Source organism: Lagopus muta, chromosome 10, assembly GCF_023343835.1.
Source record: "Lagopus muta isolate bLagMut1 chromosome 10, bLagMut1 primary, whole genome shotgun sequence".
Classification (NCBI taxonomy): domain Eukaryota; kingdom Metazoa; phylum Chordata; class Aves; order Galliformes; family Phasianidae; genus Lagopus; species Lagopus muta.
In genome coordinates this window covers 13,260,707-13,283,555 of record NC_064442.1, presented here as the reverse complement: position 1 = coordinate 13,283,555, position 22,849 = coordinate 13,260,707, and the positions used below count along the sequence as shown (strand labels likewise).

The window sequence follows — 22,849 nt, the reverse complement described above, 5'->3', positions numbered from 1 at the left end:
ATCCATTTATTTCCAGTCTTTATCTTATCTCTTAACCGCTTTTTAATCCATGGCAGAACTTTATCTTTCACCATATGGTTACTAACTTTCCTTAATAGCCTCTTGCTAAGGACTTTATCATCAAAAGCCTTTTTAAAGTCTAAGTAAATTATATCCACTGATTCATCTCCGCTCCTCATTTGACTAACTATCTTCCAAGAAATCTTGCGAGTTTATGGAGGTAAATGACAAAAGAGTTCATTGCTCCATATCATAAATTCTGAGTCAGATCCTACATAAAACCCCTTTTCTTTTACAGTTCTGAAGCTATGTTTCCCTAAGACTGTCTGAATGGTATCATGTTGCTGTTTATTTTTTGCAAATTGTTTCATTCTCTGAATTTTTAAAACATGCTTTTGATGTTGTTGTTTTTTTTAGAGTAGAAACAAGTCACCAAAACATCAGCTTTAGTTCAGCTGAAGGAAACACGCTTAAAAATGCATTTACACAGAGACAACGTTTTAAGAAAGCAATGTAAATATAAATATAAATGTGTAAAGGTTTTTAAAATTTGTTCAGAAAGTTGCCAATTCATGAAGGGTTGTTTTAGCTGCTGGTGAGATGTCCTAACACGTGTGCTGGCATCCCTACTTGGACACAAACAGGAGCATAAACAGCTGTGTGAAAGGAGAAAGATGAAGTTTAACAAATGACTGCCATGTAAGGACCCAATCATTCATGACTTATGATTATTCAGGTGAAAAGATGAATTCCTGTTTGGTCTGGTTATACCTGCTATTTTTTTTTTCCCCAAACACAGGTTCAGTGTTTCAGAATTGGTCTAAAGTCATATTTCTGCTGACGGATATTTTTGTTACTTGTAATAGCAATCTGCCTTTGTGATGTGAATGTGACACATCAATTTCAAGTTATACAGTGTACTTAAGCTTTAAATATAGGAGTATTTCATTATTAAAAGTATGATATGTGAAGCCACATCAAAGAGTTGCTGCAATAGCATTGGGAAATAGTCTCCAAATGACAAAAAAAAAAGGGGCTTCATTCTTGTTTACTTGAAGTCAGGCCATTTCTCAGATAGCCCGGTGAATTAGATTTCTACCTTATGACTTGAAATGTAATGCATTCCAGCTTTGTTGGAAGGAAGTGGGAAAATATTTCAGAACAGAGAACCAAATTCTGTGATCCACATGAAAATGTTTAAGGTCAGTTCAATCTCAGTTGACCTCATCTGGAGGTTAAAACACAGGGACAGAAATGACCACTCCAGTATATAGACCTTAATCTGGGAGGGATTCATGGTTAATCGAGACCTTGAATTGTATTCAGAACCTAAAGTGAAGCCAGTGGGAGAGCTGTGCAGAGGCTAACAGCAGGTGGTGTGCTTACAGAAAGGATATGCTTTGCTAATATCCATGTGGACGTTCAATATGCCCCAATTTAAGTTATACACGTCCATTTGCAAAGCTGCAGAGGCATAGGAGGAGGTGCATGGGAGAACAGACTGCAGTGTCCAGTGGAAATAGGGTGCTAGAGAGGTGCTGTCCCTGTGCTTTGGTCACCTAACAGTGATTACACAGAATCCCTCCATTTTGGCTCCAGTTATCAGAAAGTGCCTTTCTCTATGGAAATTTAAACACATTTGCACAAAGGCTGCACTAAAGTAAAGTAAAACTAATTTATTTCCAAAACAGAAGTGTTTCAGGTAAATGCAGGTGTTATTGCATTGTCGTATATCCTCTTGCGAGTAGGTCAGTAGGTCTTAAATTTGTCCTGAGGTGAGTAGAGCAGGTCAGAGCTTCAGGTCTACATTTTGTCTGAAATATAATCTCTCCACTTAAAATGGCCTTGCAGGTCTGGGCTGTGGCATTGCTCTGTCAAGTTTCAGTGGGAAAAGCACCACATAATACATCACCATCTTCATCACTGTCACGCTGGTAGTGGCTTTTATGTAACTCCTGATGCATCAGCTTTCTAACTTGGAAGAGTTGAGAGACATTTGCATTTGGGGTTTCTTTCAGGAACTGAATTTCAGCTATTTGCAGTATACGTGGGACTGAAGCACTGTGAAGCGTGGCCTTTAAATGATCTTAGGTGTACTGCTGGTGTTAGAGTTTTGGTAAAGATGCATCTCCAAGAACAAGCATTATATCTGTCATCTGTATACAAGCTCTAGTTCTGCTCATCTTCCCTTGCCCCACAACATGCATCGTGTTCTGGCTGGACATATCATCCACTTTGATACTGCCACATTAAGACATCCCAAGTCAGCAGCCATTTCTAGGAAATACTTCTGGTATTCTCTTTTGTACGTTTTATAGCCAGGCTGTTTGGGGAATCTGGTGGCTCTGCACAGCCTGTATTCTTTTTCTTTTTTATTGAACTTCTCTTGGCTTTTTCATTTGTGTTAATTTCTTGGTATTTTCTTCTTCAGAATATTTAGTAAGTTTTTAATTTTCATTTTGTGTTGCAGCCTTTTAGAGTTAGCACTTTCTTCCTGTTCTTTGACCTGCATTTCCTCTGGTATTTTTCTGCTTAGCCACCTCATTTTCCTGCTTCTGCTTCCCATTTTTAGTCTTGGGAATGCAAATCTTTGACTCCTTTACATTCTGAAGCCTCCATGCTGATTCTATGGATTTTAATTTCCTAGCTTCAAGCAGGGAGTTTCTGAGTTACTTCCCTTTTTGAAAAACAGCTCCTTTTCTTTAAATTCAGTATCCCAGAGTGGAGCTTCTTCATGTGCTTTTCTCCTGCAGTAAAGCCAAAATTATTTATGTGGTAACCATTTCTCAGAGCTTCAGACACAATTTCTAGCCCTGGACAGGAATGTCAGATGTTGTTTATTAGGATATAGAGAACTGTATGTTCCTTAGATGCTGTTTCAATGCAGCTCTCACTGATCTATTATGTAGTTACTATTGCACTCATCTTCTACAGCCTTCCAGTTTTTTTCACACTTCATGGTCTTCGGTTGCTTGGATCTAGAAGTCAGTATTTGCTCCTGCTATTATACTTCAGGGCCTACCCCCCTGCCTCTACATCCATGGAGGTGCATTATGCTCTGGTTCCCAAATGTTTCTCTCCCATACACTGACAATGGAAATCCTTGTGCACAGAGCTACCTGCCCCTCCCCACAGCCTGACTCATATTCTTATACAGTTTATAACTAGAAATCATGATATGCCACTAATAATTTTCATCCCCTTATGTTCAAAAAATGCTATTTTTTTCCTCTCTGTGATATAGGCCAGATCACCCGTTTTCACACTTTGGTTTCTTATGCTTGTTTATTGACACTTGTGTTTTATTTCCTAATTATAAGATGACCTAGAAGAAAATTGTGATCTAGTTTTCAGCCCAATCATTGAAACACTTCCCATGACATTGCACCTCATTCTCATTTACCATTCTGCCACTGTTAAAAGTCCTTAAAATAGAAATTAGATTTAAACTGGCTTTAATACGTCTTTACGCTGTCAAAGTGATATGAGGAGGCATTTATGTAACTGACAGTTGGGTGCATAGAATTATTTTTTCAAGAACTGTTTCATTTAGTTACTCAGAAGTTTTCTGAAGTTTATTTGAAATGTTCTTTGCATCCAGGCATAATAAAAGCATTGTCCTCTGGCTGTGCTCAAACCTTACCAGCACACCACAACATGCACATTTTACGTTTCCACATGCGTTTTTTCAGTTGTAACAGAAATGGTTTGAGTTTATCTTGGGGCAGTTAAGAAACTATCAAGAAATTACCACCTGCCTTTCCAAATCAAGAGGTTTATTTTATTTTCTCCAATTTCTTCACTTCAGACATATGGCTGCAGCAGTAACCAGTTGTACCAGAATGGCCTGCACAGACCCTTAGAGACACGTACCGTTTTTTTTTCCAGGACATCTGGCTAAGCTTTCACCCACTTTCCATCAGTGCTGATGTTTTGTTGGTCTTCCTCTTTTTATCTTTACCACAGCTACTTAATGGCTTTTTCTGTCTTTTGTGATGTCTGTGGGTTGCTGTTGTCCTAAGAGGTGAGAATCAAGCTCTGCTTTTTCACTTTTCCTCTGAAACTGTGACACGAAACTAACACTAGATGTGTTGATGATAATCTAGCCTTGGTGGTCCAGCCCTTGGAGAGCAATTTTAAAATCTCTTTGTTAGTGAAGACATTTTTAGCTAGCATCGTGCAACTGCAAATGTTAATATTCATCTCTTTCCATCAACGCTTTTAGAAGGCATTAATTGATTCAATCTCACTGTAAAACTGGTGAGAAGGCTTCTTCACAAATGGGGGAGTTTAAATTTGTAGGAGTGTAAGCATGACTATCTGAGACAGTGGGTCAGTGTCAGTGTCAGGATCCCTTGTTAAACCAGCCAGACTTCTAGAAGAGTTTTTTAAACTAGAAGAGGGGAGATTTAGGTTAGATGTTAGTTATTTACTCGAGGGTGGTGAGGCCCTGGCACAGGCTGCCCAGAGTGGATGCCCAAGGCCAGGTTGGATGGGACCCTGGGCAGCTGAGCTGTTGGGTGACAGCCAACCCACAGCTGGGGGTTGAGAATGGATGATCTTCCCTTCCAGCCCAAGCTGTTCTATGATTCTGCGAGTCTGATGTGTTTTGTGGTGTATTTGAGAGAATTTGTCAGCTTAGCATGAAGCACAAATGTTGCTGCATTATAGCAGAATCGGGATTTTACAGTGATTGAGATTTCTACAGCCAGAGGAGAAATACCACAACTTCTGAGCATCTTTCTAGTCTAAATGACTATGATATTCAAAGTGAACACAAATTATTTTACTTTGAAGAGAGATAATCCAAATTTTGTGTACGTAATTCTACTTTGAAAATATCCAGATCAGAAACTACTGAGTCAGCTTTGTTGCCAAGAAAATACTTTTCTTCTCTCTCTCACCTGTCTCTTCTTCTAGGCTCTGCTTTTGATCTGAGAATCACAGAACCGTAGGGGCTGGAGGGACCTCTGGGGATCACCAAGTCCAACCCCCTGCTAAAGCAGATTCCCTGCAGCAGGTTGCAGCTACTGTTTCTACTTCTACTACTGTAGAATTCTGTCAGCTCAAAGGAAAGAGCTTTCAGTTTGATGTTTTGAAAACTTCCCTGGCCTCAGACAAATGGGTGTAACAGGTTGGACACCCCCAAGAGTTAGAGATGAAACAATATCCAGTGGAGCCTACTTTTCCACCAGTCCTTTTCTATCCAAACAGAGCACTTAACCTGTACAGTTACCTGAACGTTGAGGCCCTGTATATTTAGCACAGACTCATAGAATTGCAGGGGTTGGAAGGGACCTCAAGAGATAGATAAAGTCCAACCCCCTGGTAAGGCAGGTACTCTACAATAGGTCGCACAGGTAAGCATCCAGTAGGATCTTGAATATCTCCAGAGAAAGAGACTCCACCACCTCTCTGGGCAGCCTGTTCCAGTGATCTGCAACCCTTACCATAAAGGTTTTCCACGTGTTTGTATGGAACTTTCTACATTCAAGTTTTAGGCCATTACTCCTTACCCTGTCACTATGCACCATCAAGAAGAGCCTGACCTCATCCATTTGCCTCCCACCTCTCTTCAAAACATTAATCACATCCCCTTCAACTTCTTTCTTCAGATCAAACAGACCCAGCCTTTCCTCATATAGGAGATGCTCCAGACCCTTTATCATCTTTGTATCCCTCTGCTGGACTCCTTCTAGGAGATCTCTGTCTTTTTTGAACTGGAGAGCTCAGAAGTATTCCAAATGTGGCCTCACTGGGGCAGAGTAGAGGGGAAGATCACCCCCGTTCAATACACCCTAGGATCCCATTGACCTTCTTGACCCCAAGTGCACTCTGCTGGTTCATGGCCAACCTGTCGTCCATCAGGACCCCCAGGTCTTTCTTTGCAGAGCTCCTCTCCAACAAGTCATGTCCTAACCTGCAATGATGCATGTGGTTATTCCTCCCCAAGTGCAAGACTCTACACTTGCACCCTCTCTCCATAGTTTTAATATGAAGTAATTGATATTTCATACTCTTGTTTCATTAATTTTTTTGAAAGAAGGATGTATTACTAAATGTTCAGTCCCTCCCACTCCAGAGGGGAAAAAACAAAAGGAAACCCTCTTATTCTCTATGTATGATTCTTAGGAAATGGAAGTACAGAGTCAGTGTTTACATGTTGGCTGTATGTGTACTTTCATATATGGCATTAATTATGCAGATGTTTGTGGAGTCATCTGTGTATGTACATAAAGTCCTTCATGTGCTCTGCTCTCCTTTGGTGTCACTTGGAGCAGTGACTCTGTCAGTTACTCTCTTGTTACTCCCTTGAGTGCTGTCTGGCAGACTCTGCCCTTCTTGCTGGTAGATGTGCATTCAGACTGCTGATGAAGCTTGTGGCATTGCTCCCTTCAGTACTTTCCTGTTAGGAGGAGGATTTCCACTGGCAGTAATGTGGGAACAACACTGGAAGACCAGGTTTGTTGCCTCTGGTTATTGTTCCTATTCACTTTTCACATGTTTTGTCTTAGTAAAGTACTTCAGCATAGAGAGAAGGATGTCCCTGCTATTTAGATTACAACCAGGAGCAAGTACAGGACGTGCCCAGCAACTGATGAGCACAGCTCTTCGTCCCACCAGCTGGGACAGCTGCTTTTAGTGTTTGGGTTCTTCTAGCTGAAACACAAATGCGTTCATGCTCTTGCTCTCTGTCTCATTTCATTTCTCTCCTTGAGGGAGCATTAGGACAAATCCTTGATGACTTATTTCCTGGTTTGAAGCCTCTACCTGCTTTCCTGGAGTGGCTGCCTGTGACTGGGAACCTTTGTAGTCAGCTCTTCCAGCTGTTTGCCTAAATGGTCTTCAGGGAGACTAAGAGCAGTGAACCTGGAATAACAACATTTGACTTCAGCTAGGTCCCAAGAGAATTTAGTTATTACTTAATGGATTGAATTGGTGACATATCTTATACCAGATAACTGCCAGAGGTTGCATGAAATTAACCTTTAACAAATGGCCAGTTATTGGTGTATACCCCTTATAGAAAGCTGGGCATTGGGTGACATACATTCACAGTAATTAATGCTGTTTTTCATACCTTTACATGCCAGTAGAATTTGCACTGCCTCAGTGAAAAATTTCTCAGGTTTAAGTGTTGGTGGTAGTTCACCATTTACTGATCATGTGTCATTGTGTTCACTACACTGAGCATAAATCCTGTCTTGTAAACAGCAGGGAGACTAATGAGGTTTGCCCACATTCTGGTATCATTACATGGAGCTCCAGCAGAGAAAAAGGGAATTTGGTTAGAAAGGGGAGAAGAAACCCGAATTTTAAAGGAAATGTGGAAAAAAACCTCCGAACCATGTATACATTGTTTAAGAAAGGCTTTTTATTGACAAAACTTATAATGTACTTTGCTCATTTAAGGAATCTCTGTTAGTTAGGTTTTGTTTTTGCCTTAGTCCACATTTTTGGAACTTCGTGTTTGGCATAAGGTGAGGGTCATGTTTTTAATTTAAATGCTCAGAGTTACTGGTCTGCTTCTATTTAAAAGTAAATAGAAGAGATCATTTTTCATGCAGGCCTCTGTTTCTGTATGGAATAACTTGTCAATCATACATAAAAATGTTAAATGTTGGCAGTGTTTTGCTACACCCTGAAGTGGTTTATTTGCTTGGGACTGTAATCAGCCCTAATCAGCTCTTGCAAGAACACATCCAATTTTAGCCTTAGCACCACAGTGTACTTCAAGGTGTAAATTTGTCAGGTATCCAAGCACAGCAGGATACTTTGACAGCTTAAGCCGAGTTCTCCCCAATCAGTCTTATGCATAATAAAAAGTATAACGGCCTTTTCCAGTTTCCTATAAGTAAAGTCAGTGGCCAACCAGCAGAAAGGACCGAAACAGAAATCAGAACAGAACTCTGAGGCCAGGGAATCTTGCTAAAGGTTTCTTCTCTCCAGAAGAATATCCTCAAGTAAATAAACCAAGATTTTTCGAGCCCCTTCACTGAAAAGAATTTACAGCCTGAGAGATTTCATTGCACTGTTGAATAAGAGAAGAGGTGTAGTGTTCCTTTGCATCTTCTTGAAGAGCAAAAAGGTTTATAAATCAGACTTCTGGGAATTGTTATCTCACAGCTTCTTCTAACAAACACAATTTGTTTTAAAGGCTTTCACCAAAGATGTCATAAGTGGTAATCCCTATGTTGTAAGTAGGTACTTAATGTGATTTAACTTAATGCTGATGATGCAAAGCTATTCTCCCCCAAAAGCCCATTAAGAACATCCAATTTTCTGGTAGACTAACGCTCCTGCTTACTATCCTAGAGATAAGTGACTTTTTAACCAGGATAATAAGGAATAGCTTCAAACTGAGGCTGCAAACTGAGCACTGTGTGCTCCTTCTGAATGTTCGGACTTGAACACAAACTTATTTTTACTTAGGAGTCATTTGAAGTTGTGTGTACAGTCACGCACATACAGGCACTTGCAGTCACCTTAAGGAGCGTACTGCTGAATATTGTTATTAGTCCAGGTAGAAAAGAGCCAGTGCAAACTGTTTATGTAAACCAAATAAGAAAATGATAAATACTGAGTTGGATTTCATATAGGCCTGTTGTGCAGGTAGCTCTGAGTTTATACAAATAATGCTTCTCATACTGCCTGCTCATTTGTTTGTTTGACTTCTGTGGATTTTGTTTGTGCATGACATGAAAGGAAACATCACTGGCATCATTTAGCAAAGTGCAGTTTTTGGAGATATTCAAAATAAAAAGTAGAAGCGAAGTCAAGCTTTCCAAGAGCTTATTGCTGCTCACTTGGGTCTAATATAGAGTTAGCACTTTGCAGGTCAGTGGCTCTGCTATTTGTCTCTGACCTAACAGATCTGGAGTTCTTCACATCAAAACCAAGTCTTGCTGAGCTGAGATCAAACGTGTTAAGGTAAGGATCTTGCCAGTGATTTATCGTGCCAGGGAGGGTGATCAGGCCATAAGGGGCCACTGCAAATGAAGTTGACATTCCAGCAATTTCTCACGTGTAAGGTAATTTTCTCAAATGGAGCTTTTAAGTCAGAGTATATTTGCCTAGTGTATTTTTTGTGTTGCCTAGTCTGTCTTTAATTCTGAAAGGAGAATATGTTTGTACAGCATAATTTATCTGTGAGTGTTCTTTGGTGATGAGCATTTAAAACAGCAAACAGTTACCTATAAATAATCTGCTGCATTCTTTTAAATGGAAGAATATGTTTCCTGCGTGCAAATAGAAAGATTGCCTGTTTTATGTTGTGCAAAAGGAGTGCATGAGACCAGCAGAGCACAACTGATGCAAAACATAGGAAAACTACAGACTAATATACCTTGTTTGTACAAACCCCTCCTCATTCCCACAGTCTTAAATGAGCACTTGCGGAAGTTTCCAGGATCAAGTTCTTAATAGCCACAACTTCATTAAAGCCCACTGACAGCTCAATAATTGATTCTGTAAAAAAAAGACACCTTCCCCTTCTCTCCTCATTTAATGGATTTTTAGAAATGTTTCATATTTTCATTTTCAAGTTGCAGTAAATGCCATCAAGGATCACGTCTCAGAAAAACCGCTGCCATCCTTGCCCAAGTCATTCAGTGATTGCTTTTTCATTGTTATCAGTGGAAATCTGGAGCATACTTAATACTGGGGGCATCCCATCTTCAGAAAAGAATGTTTTTGAATGCAGTGCAGAGCAGGACAGTAAATGTTCTTCTCCAGCAAATAAGGGCGAGGGAAGCTTGGAGGCTGTTTCATAGGGATACATGAAATGTTACATGAGCTGCAGGAAGACTGTTGTTATTTCTGTACTTTGCCACTAACAGCACAGAAATTCTTCATTAACCTAAAAAAGTAGGGATTACTTTGAAGTTTCTTTGAAAAGTAGAAAATACTTTATAGTCTGCATGTGCTGTAAGTAGAGGGTTTTTTTTCCACAGGTTTAAGGGGACAGGCAAATGAATGAAATGTTTGTGGTGGCTTCAGTTCAACAGAAAATACAATCTGAACTTTCTTCTTTTTAGATTAATTTTCTCAAACAACCAGATGCAAAGTAATCCCTTTAATGAGACTAAATTGAAATAATGGATGCTACATCAGCATGTGGCACAGTGAGAAACCGAAATAGGAAAAGGTACCATTGCTGTTTGGCAGGTTGGATTTTGTGCAGGACATATCTGTGGGGAAGGAAAAAAAGCCAAGTGAGCATACTACTGTGTGTTGTAAGGACTTATTTAATCCCCTTAACTAATTACTCAAACTTCCTAATTCCAAATCATACAAACAGGAAAGTTTAGATAAGCAGGGTTTTTTTTTCAAATGGGTGCCCCCTACAGCTTAGAAAATAAACATGACAGGTTTCCTTGTCTGATGTGCTGCCATTTGCAAAAGAACAGACTCAACTCCCAGAAAGACAGAAGACTAATTAACGCAGGGAGATAGGCAGGGCAAACATTTGGTGTGAGGATTTGGGACTTTGGTGGGGTGGGGGAGAAAAAATCTTGTTACATTTCACTTTCACAGCAGCCTTTCTCTGGTTTCATTTGCTGCACAGGGAGCCTCTCTTTCCCCAAGCTTCCCCTCCCACTCAAGGCCATTTTCTAGCATACCATTCCCAAAACGAATCCTAACTGTGAGTGGCTCAGGGAGGACCGTGTAGTTTAGGTGCTTCAGGATAAATACATGTCTGATTAGTTGGCCCATCAGCATAGAGAAAGGCACTGAGGGCTGACTGAGCACACCTGCGTGTGTGCAGCCCTTGGGAACGCCTCCCTTTCCTCCAGTGCCAAAGGGTCTGAGCTCCCACAGTAAGTGCCATCATTAGATCCTCCAGCTTCATGTCTGCCACACTGAAGCCTGATTTAATTTACACGTCACCAAGGGCTTGATGTGGTCACCTATTTTAAATACTTGGTTTCTGATCCAAAGTCCACTGAAGTCAAGGACCATGCATGATTTCTTTAGGCTTGGCTCAGGCACTGCTACTTGGATGTTATCTCCAGAGAACCTGAACATTCAACTCTTCTCACCCAGTCAGGTACCCTGGTACAGAACTGAGGCTGAACGAACACAATTCTACCGGATTTAGACATGCTGCTGCACTGACAGTGAAACCAGAGCAGCCTCATTTACTTTTTTTTTTCTTGGACCCTGTCCACTTCTGCTTTATTGATCCTCTTGCCGTAGTATGTTTGTAAGGTTTAAAATTCTCCAGTATGCGCCAGATTTTCGACTGTAGATATCTTAAGTGAAATTCCAGCTTAAGTTTATGAAGGAAACCTCCATTTATAGCAGGTCATGTCTAGAGGCTATAGAATGATCCTCCCGCTCTGAGGTACAAATGAGTTAGAGCAAACAAAACAGAATGCATGCAGCTTTAGAAACAAGCTCTTCTTTTTCAATTTAAAAAATATATTTATTTATTTATTTTTAGGAAAACATTTTTTAGGTGAGAGTGGGAGAGGGAAGAGCCAGGGCAAGCCAGAATGTCAGCAAAGAAGCAGCCAAAACACATTCTATTTTCATTTGGCCTTTGCAGGGTCAGGTGTGGGTGTCCAGTCTCCAGTGGAACAGCTTGGTCTCCAAGTGTCATTGTCTCTCTGCACACTGTTACCATTACTTTTCTATCACCTGGGGCTCAATCCAGCTCCCACTGCAACCAGTTGGAGTTTTCCTGTTAACAGGAGATTGCTTGCAAGAATTAAGTATAGTGCAAAGTTTGCTTTTATTTATGTGTAGTTCACTGTGATAATGGTAATTCCTCCGCATACGCACAGCATCCCGTTACAAGAACCAAAATCTGGGTCACTTCTGCAGGAGTAACACTGCTTTGTGGTAACTGTAACAAACAACATGATAACCATTTGTGGTTGTATGCTCAAGCCAGACAGAGAGCCTTGATGTATGCAGCAGCATTGTCTGAAAGTGGTGCAGTCATTGGCACTGCTGAGCGAAAGGCCCCTGTGCCAACTGGCCTGAGAAGCAGGATTCAGCACTGAGAACATGCAGGAGGCTGTGCCCATTGCTCAGCATTTGTGAGCTGCCCAGCAGAAAGCACTGCACTCTTACTGCTCGCCTGAGCAGCCCCTCTCTGAAAAACAGCAGTGCTGCTGATCAGTTGCTGACCAGCCATCAGCGGATCTGCTGGGCTGGCTTTTGCTTTCCTAATGCTTGTTTATAAAAGCAGGTTTTTGCTGATTCTGAAGCCAGCTGCTGGTTTCCAGTCGATCCCAAGAGTGCTTGACAAAATGCTCTGCTAGAAAGTGAGAGATTTGTTGTATTGAGACAGCCATAAAAGTGAAGGAAAACAAAGCCTGAGAAAACAAACAATCTGCACCTCTGATTGGCAATCCCTTCTATTTCATTCTGTTACAGTTGTACTAATCGTTAGGACTCCTGAAATGTTTCCAAAGGAGAGGAAATGAAATCGCTGTGATGGGAAAGGATATGAAATTTCCTGACCAGACTGAGGCACAGGTGCCCGATATCTGTGATGTTATGAAGTATTTACCAAGGGAAATGATGCTGCTGGATTTTTTGCATGCTTCTAAAATGGTTGTGTCCCCTTCCCCATCACACACTCACATACACAAAAAGCCATTCTGTATTTCTTAATGCCTCCAGCTATGAGAAGATGCTGAGGGCTGAACAGCTGTGATTTCTTTATAAAGTACTTTGGCATCTAATGCCCCCTCCCCCATCTTTGCAGATTTAACGTCAAAGGCTCTCCAAGGAGAAAGCCACATATGAAAAAAAGATCTTTGATGGAATGAAGCTATAACCAGCTACTAAATCAATTGAGTTAGGAAATTCCCATTCATTCCTCCATTCATCCAGAACCATATCTCCTGTGGGAAGCCATTATTATTTGGATGTTAAAATCCTCTTCCTGTACCAAAAAACATTTCTGGAGCTGCAACAGTAAAAAACATTGTTTATTAAATCCATGGGAAAATAATTCCACCTCCAAAGAGCTGGAAGCTGGGCCACTGTCTGTCCGCTGCCCGAATCTCTTACTTACACAGCTGGGGAGCCTGAAGAGTGTCTGGTGACATCATCACCAAGCAATAGTGAATTAAGAATGCAGATCATCGTTTCACTCACACATCATTTGAGAATGTTTTCAAGAAAGGAAATGAAAAGTTACATTGTTGCCACCTGTGTTGATTGCTCTTCTGACTTAATGTATCCCAAATTACTTTTTTTCCTGCATGTTTTTAGAGAAGATGATACAAAAAAGAGGCAGGAATCTCCAGGGAACTGAAAAATTGGTCCCACCTTCCAAATCCAGAACTAGCTCCAGGGTGACCATAAGAGGGAATTGATAGTGCCAGAAAACCAAATCTCATTCAGCTGCTGTGCTGAATTTGAATTCATTTTACACTTACACAGACAGCCAAATAGTACTTGTTTTGTACTTGCTTAGTGGTAAATAGTGAGGAAAACATAAAATCCTGTCTATTTTCTACCCGCTCCAAGTTTTGTTACTGCTGCATTACAGAGTATAGCCTTCAGCCTCACTTTGTAGACATCAGTTTCTCTCTGAATGCTTATTTATTAAATGCTTAATTAATGTATTTTGTAATGATTTACCTGTATGGTTTGATAGCAAACATTAAGTTGCTATTTATTAGTAAGCCAGCTGGGACAGATGATACTTATACATGATATTGTAATTGTATATTTGCACAGCCTAATGTGCTTTGCTTTATGGTGAAAACAATTATTTTTGCTTGATTTCTAAACTAATGAGCATACGACATGCTCCTGAGCTCAGTGCACCATGCTTCTTAACAGCAGGTCTTATCCAAAGTGTGATGTATCATTTCCTTCCAACTATGTGTCAGCAGAGTCTCAAATTAATTTGGAACTTTGCATGATTACTTTAAATGTTCTTTTCCATTGTACTCAGTTTTGTGTGTTATGGTATCTTAAAGGCTGTGAACAGTCACATGCCCTGTGTGATGGCCCGGGATGCTTCCATCATTAGTCATATGCATCTCTCAAGGAAATCTACAGTGGCTGCACATAATTAGCCACAGGCAGACTCTGAAACTAGCAATTACACGGTGGGACTGTTATCTTTCAGAGTTCTAAACACAAAAGCGTCTCGGGAGAGCGTGTGTGTATAAGGTTGATGTTAGTGCCAGGAAGGAGGTGCATCTCATTTGGAAAAGAACAGAAACCACTGAGAGACCTTCAGGATCTCATGGGAAGACTGACACTGCACACACACAGTGGCCAGGGCATGCAGGGCTGAGCATTCAGCCAGTCACAGTGCCATGGAGCACATATATGGCACACCGCGTGCAAACCACAAAAGGTAACACTAGGACTCAAACCCAAACAGATTACCTCAGTAACTCCTGGAAAACTCAAGTGGTTAATCAGTTACCTTTTATTTACATATATATGCTTAATGCTGAATTAAGTTGTAAAAACCAAAGGCTGATTTATAGCCCCAGTCAGCCTTAATTAACATTGATTCCAGGGGAATAGTAAATGCGAACAGCCTTCACAATTGAGGTTGAACAATGAACTCACTGGGTGTTGTCCAATTTGTAGCATGATTTACATGGAAGCAAGCCCTTCTTTTTTCTAGGGTTATCCCTTTTTCATCTGGTGTTTAGGATGGGTTATATATAATCCATAGATAGGAACATTTGCTGTCAAATATTCTACCTGATTTAGAGTTACCCTTTACCACAGTCACTATAAATAAGGGAGGAAAAAAAAAAAACAATTTGAGGCTTTGCAGGGATTCCTTGTTCTTGCAATGTGTCATCGCTTGTCCATTTCATGGCATTTTTACGAAGTGGCCATAATGAAAGTCAGATTAAATGTACAGGATATATATGTTTAATCAACAGCCGTTGGTGTCAGTACCGCTGGAAGAGTTATAAAAGCCCCTGTGAATGCAAATTTATTGCAAAAGAATCTCAGTCTTAATGGTAGGAATATCTATCGAATGGTACTACCTGACACAGAACACCTAAAACTTTCAAAAATGAATTATTTAAGTGTAAGGTTTTGCTTGTAAAGCCGCCAGCTGCTGGATTTCAAGACTTGAAACCATTCCAAAACACGGGACTAGGTACTTTATGTGTGCACTAGAGTAAATACTCTGATTTTACTGCCAATTTAAATGTGCTCAGTTTACAGTAATGAGCTTGTATAGGCAATACCTTGTTTATAGAAAGTGGAACAGGAAGAAACTAACATTAACCATTAACAGTAGCAATTTCTCTTGCCTTCAACTCTAACTTTATACCAAATAGATCATTCCCGTGTCTTATCTGAAATATCTGCTGTAATTATTCTCTTTCTAAATCTGTAGAATAAATGGAGCATTCCATAAAATACACCTTGTAGTTCCAGTCAACGCGTATTGCAAAACTCTTTTGTACTTCCAAGGCACTGTTTCTTATTTTAAGAACATAAACATGTTCTGTGTACAGGCAGAACTGATGATAGGTGTTCCTCTCAGCAGAATGTAGTTAACATTTTTTAAATCTCTTTAAAAAAGAACAGACCACTTCTGTAAGGGAAAAGTACTAAACTGCAGTTGTGTCCACTTAAGTCGTTTTGCTCAACCTGTTTTATTCTTTCAAGACAGAGATCACACAAGAAACCGAAGTGTTTATGTACGTTCTGTAACCTTAAGCAAACATCTTTGCATCTTTGGCCATCTGCTCCTGAAGCTGTGAGCTCCTCTCCCTTCCCCTCCCTCCTCGGTGTGCTCCCCCCACCTCACATGGAAAGTGAATGCCAGTGAGCAGAGTGGGAAGCATGCCTAGTAACAATCCTTCTTCCACAAAGGTCACAGATCCAAGTTTCTTTGTTTTGCTTACACAGTCTAAAAAGTGATCGTGGTACACCAGAGGATTTTTGACTTCTGGTGTTAGTCACCACAGATGGTACCGGCATCTCTTTTGTTACCTTATTTTGGCTGGGTTAGCTCCAAAATGTCTCAGCAGAGACTGAAAGCTCAGTTTGAAAAGTACTGCAATCGTTGAGCAGGAAGGCAGTGCCCACAGTCTGAGGAGCTTACAGTTCAGGGACATGAACAGGTTCAAGGTAAATACGGAGTATGAAGATAGCGACAGATGGAAAACAGTGCAGCAGGTCCTGGGTTAAATGGCCTTTACAAAAAGTGTGTTAGGGGACTGGAGGGTGGACTAAAGAAGAGATGAACTCTGAAATGGATTGAAGGGCATACAGCAAAATGGCTGGAGTGAAAAGCATAGATAAGGAAGCACAATAGAAACAGCCCCATTAAACAGACCATTAAAGCAAAAGCACGTCATTGGTTTCATTGCACAGTTGTTGTATCTCCAAAGGCTTTTCCAGGCAGGCACAGGCTCCTTCTGCCATGTTCTGAGTCAGCTCTGAAACAGCGGCAGTGTCAGTGCCGTTAGCGTGGCCCTGAGCCTGAGCATTATACTGAGCCCTGCTGAGAAGAACACAACTACATGGCTTCCATTTGGCTTGGGGAATAGGATGAGCAAGTTCATGTCTGATAACTCTACAAATACATCTGTGCCCTCATGTGCAAATAGGAGTGTGCCATCCTCACCGTGATCTCTTCATTTACAGACTCTTTATACCCTCCAGTTGCAACTTCTCATTATTGGTAAAATTCCCTTTGGTTCAATGAGGCCAGGACTTCCCCTCCAGCATTTAAAGCTGTATCTCATGAATACAATAAAACAACATTGACGCTTGAAATACAGGGACCTCATATGATGCTTGGACTCTGAATACTTTCTTTTCTTTGTCTTAGAAAGATTTCAAGGACAGAAAGAGTGTGAATACCAGGAAAAACCTTTCTCCTGCTCATTTTTCTAGAGTGATTTATTTTATATTTGCTAATAAAAAGTTGCATCCTGTTCTTGAAAATAATTCAGTAGAAAACTTAATGTGCATATCTGAGTTACTAGTAAAAATCTACTTTAAATTAATTCATTTACCTCTCCCAGGACAGCTGTTGTCAGCACCATTAAAATTCACATTTGATTTGCCCATGACAATTAAAATGTCAACAAGGAGAGAATTTGATAATTTCTATTGTTCCAAGCAAATATACATTAATTCTGTGCTGCAAGCCGTCACTGTAGCCATAATCAACTGATTGTGTATTGAAGAACTGTGATGTTTGAGATTATTCAGCCTTGACTGGATTGTATCAATGACCAAATGTTTACTTACTGAGATGGGTACTGAATGATTACTCCAAACCCTTGTCTTGGCTCCAGCAGTTTCAAGGCTTTTTCTCTAATACCAACACTTATTTCTTTAGTTTATTTGTTACAGTGCTTGTATCAAATTTCAACGTCAGCCAAAAGTTCTGTAGAGCTTAATGTTGCTTCTGCAGCAACACCGCCATAGAACACACAAAAAAAGTGGCTTGGGCTGAGCTTGAGCTCTTGAAAACTGTAATTTTCACAGGCATAAAGAAACTTCAGCTTTTTTTAAAGCAGAATCTGCACATCCTTTCCTGGATTTTGCTGTTGTATGCTTTACTGATTGTGCAGAGGTACTGATGATTATTCTTCCCTTTTCTAGATTTTTATCAATAATGAGTGGCAAAATTCTGAAAGTGGGAGAGTATTCCCAGTATACAATCCAGCAACAGGGGAGCAGATCTGTGAGATCCAGGAAGCAGACAAGGTAATGCATCCCATGAACTGGTACATGAACTGGTATATATGTGTTAATACATCAAATATTTATACATATTGATGCATTCCTGTGTTTTTAAATGTATGTATGTACAAATGAAGCAACAGAACCAGAATACCACTGTTGGACAGTTATTAGCCCCAGTTCCAAAACCCATTATGTGATAAAGATTGCTGCACAACAAATTTCTTAACCCTACTAAAATTATTTACCTTTATTTGTTATTTCTTCTTTCTTGATAGGCTGATACGGACAAAGCAGTGAGAGCAGCTCGCCTTGCTTTTTCTCTGGGTTCAGTTTGGAGGAGAATGGATGCATCGGAAAGAGGCCAGCTTTTGGATAAACTAGCAGACTTGGTCGAAAGAGACAGGGCAATTCTTGCTGTAAGTAGCACGTGAAAATCTACAATCCGATCACCTGTTTAATCTACATTATGAAAGTAAATTAATTCGTAAATGTGTTCACATGAAGAATATTCAAAACTAGAATTAGCTTGATATTTGAGACTACTGACTTGAGAGCTGATCCAAAGCGCATGAAAACCAGTAACAGTCTTTCAACTGAGAGCTTTAAATTAAACCTGAGAGAAACGAACGTGTGTGTGGATACACACACATGTGTACACCTAGTACGTACACTTGTGGCTTTCCTAAAATAACAAACAGAAGACTGAGTAAAGTGATTGTGCAGATATCAGTGAAATAGGAGACAGAATTCTTACTGTCACTGAACTGGTAAGAAATTCTGAGTATTGCACTGTTTGGCTCACATGTGAAGCCATATAAACGGTGGCATTGTTAATGTTATTTTCCGCATGTCAAGTACTTTGAACTAAGCTGCTGAACATCTTAATTCCAGCTTTGTCAACATTTAAATCATCTTACCACCAGTGTATACTGTAAAATCGCCACAGGGAGAAGGAAGTGCACAGCAAATCAACTTTACTCTGCCTGTCATTTGATTTGTATTTCCAGAGCCAAGTTCTTTACTGAACTGCACCACAGGCAATGCCATTAATTGCTTGTAGGGATGTAAGTCAGTGCAGAATTAGGCCTCTATTCTTCTCCATAGAAATTCATTTGATGGTTGGTGTGTTACACATGGGCGTACTTTGCCCATTCTTAATGATTCCGTTTAGACAGCCATTGAATCAGTTAAGCCACGCCAGATCTTAGGGCATTTTATTGGATTCTTTTTGCTAAATGATCTTAGGAAACCCTAAGAGGATAGCTTATAAGATACTTTTAAAAATAGGAATATTAACTTAAAAGTAAGGACATTAGGCTGTTAATTTATGAGCTTCCCTAGAGGAGAGTTTGTTTATTTGATGGTAATAAATAAACTGGCTGTACATTATAGATATCTCAGACCTCAGCAGGAGTCCTGGCAGCCATACAGAGAAATTTTTATATTCACATCAATTATACAGAAGGATATGTCCATTCTTCTCTTTATGGATTCAGATCATTTATACAGGGTTACAAGGAGCCCCTTCTCAGCTGTTATCATTAACATAACAGAACCTAGTTTGACAGGCATTTTTATCTTGGCTCCTGATTAAAACAATTTAGCATTTATATATCTGGACCAAACACAGTGGCTATTAGGTCCAAAATGCAGTCATGCACATGCATGTGGATACACATACAGGACAGAAAATTGCAAACAGAGACACATGCTTAAAAATCATAGTAATCCCAGAATGCTCCAGAAGGAACCTCTTGTTTTGTTCATAAGGAAAAAGTCTTTCTGTTCACAATTGAAAAAAAAAAAAAAAGAAGTAAAAAAGGGAATCATGTATTTGTTCTGAACTGTCTGGATTAAGATCATGCTAGAGTGACTGGTTGGTCTTCATTAAAATCTTTCTGTCGTGACTGAAGAGTTGTTGGACAGTGAATACTGAAGACAATAGTCTAAAAATGCTACTCTGTTTATATACCAACTTTTTCTTGTCCTCTAGACTATGGAATCACTGAACAGTGGCAAACCATTCCTGCAAGCCTTCTATGTAGATCTCCAAGGAGTCATAAAAACCCTGAGGTATTATGCTGGTTGGGCAGACAAAATCCATGGGATGACCATACCTGTAGGTAAGCGAGATTATGGTACTGTTGTACACCTAAACCTTCTGATGGCCAAATGCATTAACAGATCACAGCTGTATGAAAGGCAGAAAAGAACTTGCTTTTCCTAGCTGAGTTAACATTGGTTTTATCAGTGCTGAAGCAGATGTTTAAAAGTTAGCGAGGGCTAGAGTAAATCACATGTTATTGTTCTGCCCTACATGCACATGCAAAATGATGTTTTGTTTCTATGACATATATCAGTCTGAGAAGGAGATGGCTTAATACCCTCTACACTGAAATAGTGTAACATGAAAACTCATTTTTTATAAACCTGACATGAAAAGACGACGTTAACTGCCTTTTTAAGAAACAACGTGCTTACCTCTTTACCTAGTTGATATATTTCTTGTATTATTGCTGGTGCAAATCGCTTTACTTGAGACTAGCACTGGATCCAAATTCACTATTTGAGAAGAGTTTGCAATGTTACTATAGAGCTGTACGCCCATATTTTGTTATATATACTTCCTCACACCATGCAGTAGGATGACTTTTATGTTTTATGTATGAGCGTAATCTTCTCGACTGCTAAGAAATTTATTCTGGATTTTTTTTTTTATTTTTTTATTTTTTGTGAAAAGATAAGAAAAATCCTTACTGTTACTTTTGCTCAACAAGTCTCTTCCTCCTGTTCCTCACTCCCAGCTGTTTAACAAACACAGGCTGAATTTTCTGATGCAAAGAAATTCATGTGCAGATTTGCAGTCTGGTCTAGCTGTGCCAGCTGCTATAATAATGCAAGATGACCCATGATAGCAAAGAACAGGTTTATGTAGGTGCAGTCATTAAGATAACTTGTATTTTGACTACATAAAATACATTTAGGGAAAAGCAGTAAGGAAAACCAATATGCATTCTATGGATTCTTTTCAGCTTCATCATGCACACTGTTCACTGCACATGTATGTTTATTGCACGACACTGAAGGAGACGAGGAAACCCACTCACAAGTAAACGGATTTCATTGTTGTCTTTGTACAGTAGACACCTTTACGCTACCCATTTATTTCTATTAAATTACATAATGTAACATGATATCTGCAGTACAGTAGTTTGCCTCTGAACAGAAAACCACAAGATTGCAGAAACGAGGCAAACATTGTGCAATTTACTGCCACATTAATCATCATGGTGTTTCAGCTCATTTAAAACGACAGTGTGTACTGACTGATGTTTATCATCATTCATGTATTTTCACCAAAGAAATAACAGTATTAGTATTTCTGGTATCGATGCTCCTGTAAGGACTTACGATGATTTCCACAGCCATTTGGGATGAGATTCATAAATCCTGCTTTTGCTGCTTGCATTTTGTATTTAAACATGCAAAAGTGCAGAGCACACCATAAATTCATACACTCTGCAAATTTCCTGTTTGCTAATCCCTTTCTCCCTGGTCAGGGAATGCCTCCTTCTCGCTTGTAAGCCCTGCAGGAGTATGGATTTAGGTCTATCACCAAAAGCCACTGCTGGCTGAAGGAGAATAAATATTCTCTGCTTATTCTTGACCTCTAATAGTGAAACAGATGAAACTCCTGAATTTCTCAGTTTTGATGGGTGATATGACAGGGAGAGAGGAGACCAGATTTTCAGCAGACCTTCCTGGATGCAAACTTTAGTGCTGATTTAGTTATCAGTAACGAGCAACATGAATTATGATTTCTGATATTCACACTATCAGATTTTCAGGGTATCAGTGAATTCTTCCTCTTGATTTAACACTCCTCTGTTTGCCAGATAATAGTTTCAGATAATAAAATTTGCCATTCTAATAAAGCTAGTTCAGAGCAAGGCCAGTGTTAAACAACAGTGCTCTTTATAGTCACCTATCAGCTCACTATAGGAAACCAAGCAAGAAAATGACAACAACAACACAAAAAACCCAAAATCCAAACTACATCTTCTGTTTCTACGTAGTGAGTTAATAAATCTTAAACTTCCCGATCTTTCATCTGTTTCTGTTGAGGGTTTATTTTCCTCTAAAATAACAACAGGAAAGTGATAAATAAGTAGAAAACAAAAGTGTTTTTTACAGTCACATTCCTTTTGGTCCCAAAACTGCTAAAAGCTTCAGACTGACCTTTGCTTGCTCCCATTTGTTAGGCTTGATGATTTAAATTAAAACAGAATGAGGCTACACTAAAAGCTGTTAACCTAATAAACTGAATGCAAGTGAAAGTGTATCTTTAAATACAACATATAATATGATATAGCTTAAAGAACCAAATCTGCTCTCCTCACATGTGTGTGCTGTGTGCTACTGTATGCAGCATGTGCCTGTATTATGACTGCGATGCAAATAAAACATCTGAGATGGAGAGTCCTGATAGAAATGTGAATAAACTCACCTATGGAACGTATTGCTGCCCCAAAATGAGACCCCTGGATAAGTGGACTTAATTTCTAATTAAAGATCTTTGGGCCAGGTGCTAAGCAGCTGCAAATTGATCAATATCAGTGAGGGCTAAAGAATGCTAATTCACATCAGCTGAGAATATTAAAATAATGAAAAGTAAACCTTTTAGAATAAATGTTTGGATTGGATGTGGAATCAGACTGTCATAACCCTCTCAGGCTTACGGCTGCCAGCTAGTAGAAGGCTGAAAGTAACAAGGCAATAGCACCATAGACTAAGCATCAGTAGCATGAGCTGTATCTTAAAACTCTAGAGAGTTTTAAAAGTCTCCTATTTCATTTCTGAGCATAGGAAGCTTTCCATGCTCATTGTTCAGAAAAAAAGTGATTCACTTCATCAAACTTGAGTTCTTTTCCATGGTAACAGCTTATTTTACATTAATGGACAAGACTGCTCTTAGAAATGTCTTTGGTTTGTCCAGAAGCACCTGCATAACTTGAAGGCACATATGTTCACAAAGATGTTGTTAGAAAGAGATCTCAATAATCTTGTCTGAATAATAACTCTGTGGATGATGAGCTTTGGAAGTAAGTGTCAAAAAGAGCAACTGACTGCAGTCTAGTGGAAGAGAGCAGGACAAGCAGCTCTGCATGGGAGCTATTGCTTTCAGAAA

General features: G+C 39.7%; 2 protein-coding genes across 3 annotated transcripts in view; one reads left to right on the top strand and one right to left on the bottom strand.

The window, feature by feature from the left end:
- ALDH1A2 (aldehyde dehydrogenase 1 family member A2) overlaps window positions 1-22,849 on the top strand; it is a 54,880-nt gene that overhangs the window by 6,784 nt on the left and 25,247 nt on the right. For both annotated transcript variants that reach the window (XM_048955781.1, XM_048955780.1), the window contains exons 2-4: window positions 17,578-17,682; window positions 17,937-18,077; window positions 19,655-19,784. In XM_048955781.1, coding sequence (XP_048811738.1) covers window positions 17,578-17,682; window positions 17,937-18,077; window positions 19,655-19,784 — 376 coding nt within the window. The remainder of the gene's footprint in view (window positions 1-17,577; window positions 17,683-17,936; window positions 18,078-19,654; window positions 19,785-22,849) is intronic.
- LIPC (lipase C, hepatic type) overlaps window positions 1-22,849 on the bottom strand; it is a 160,350-nt gene that overhangs the window by 135,633 nt on the left and 1,868 nt on the right. The gene's annotated exons all lie outside the window — the stretch shown is intronic.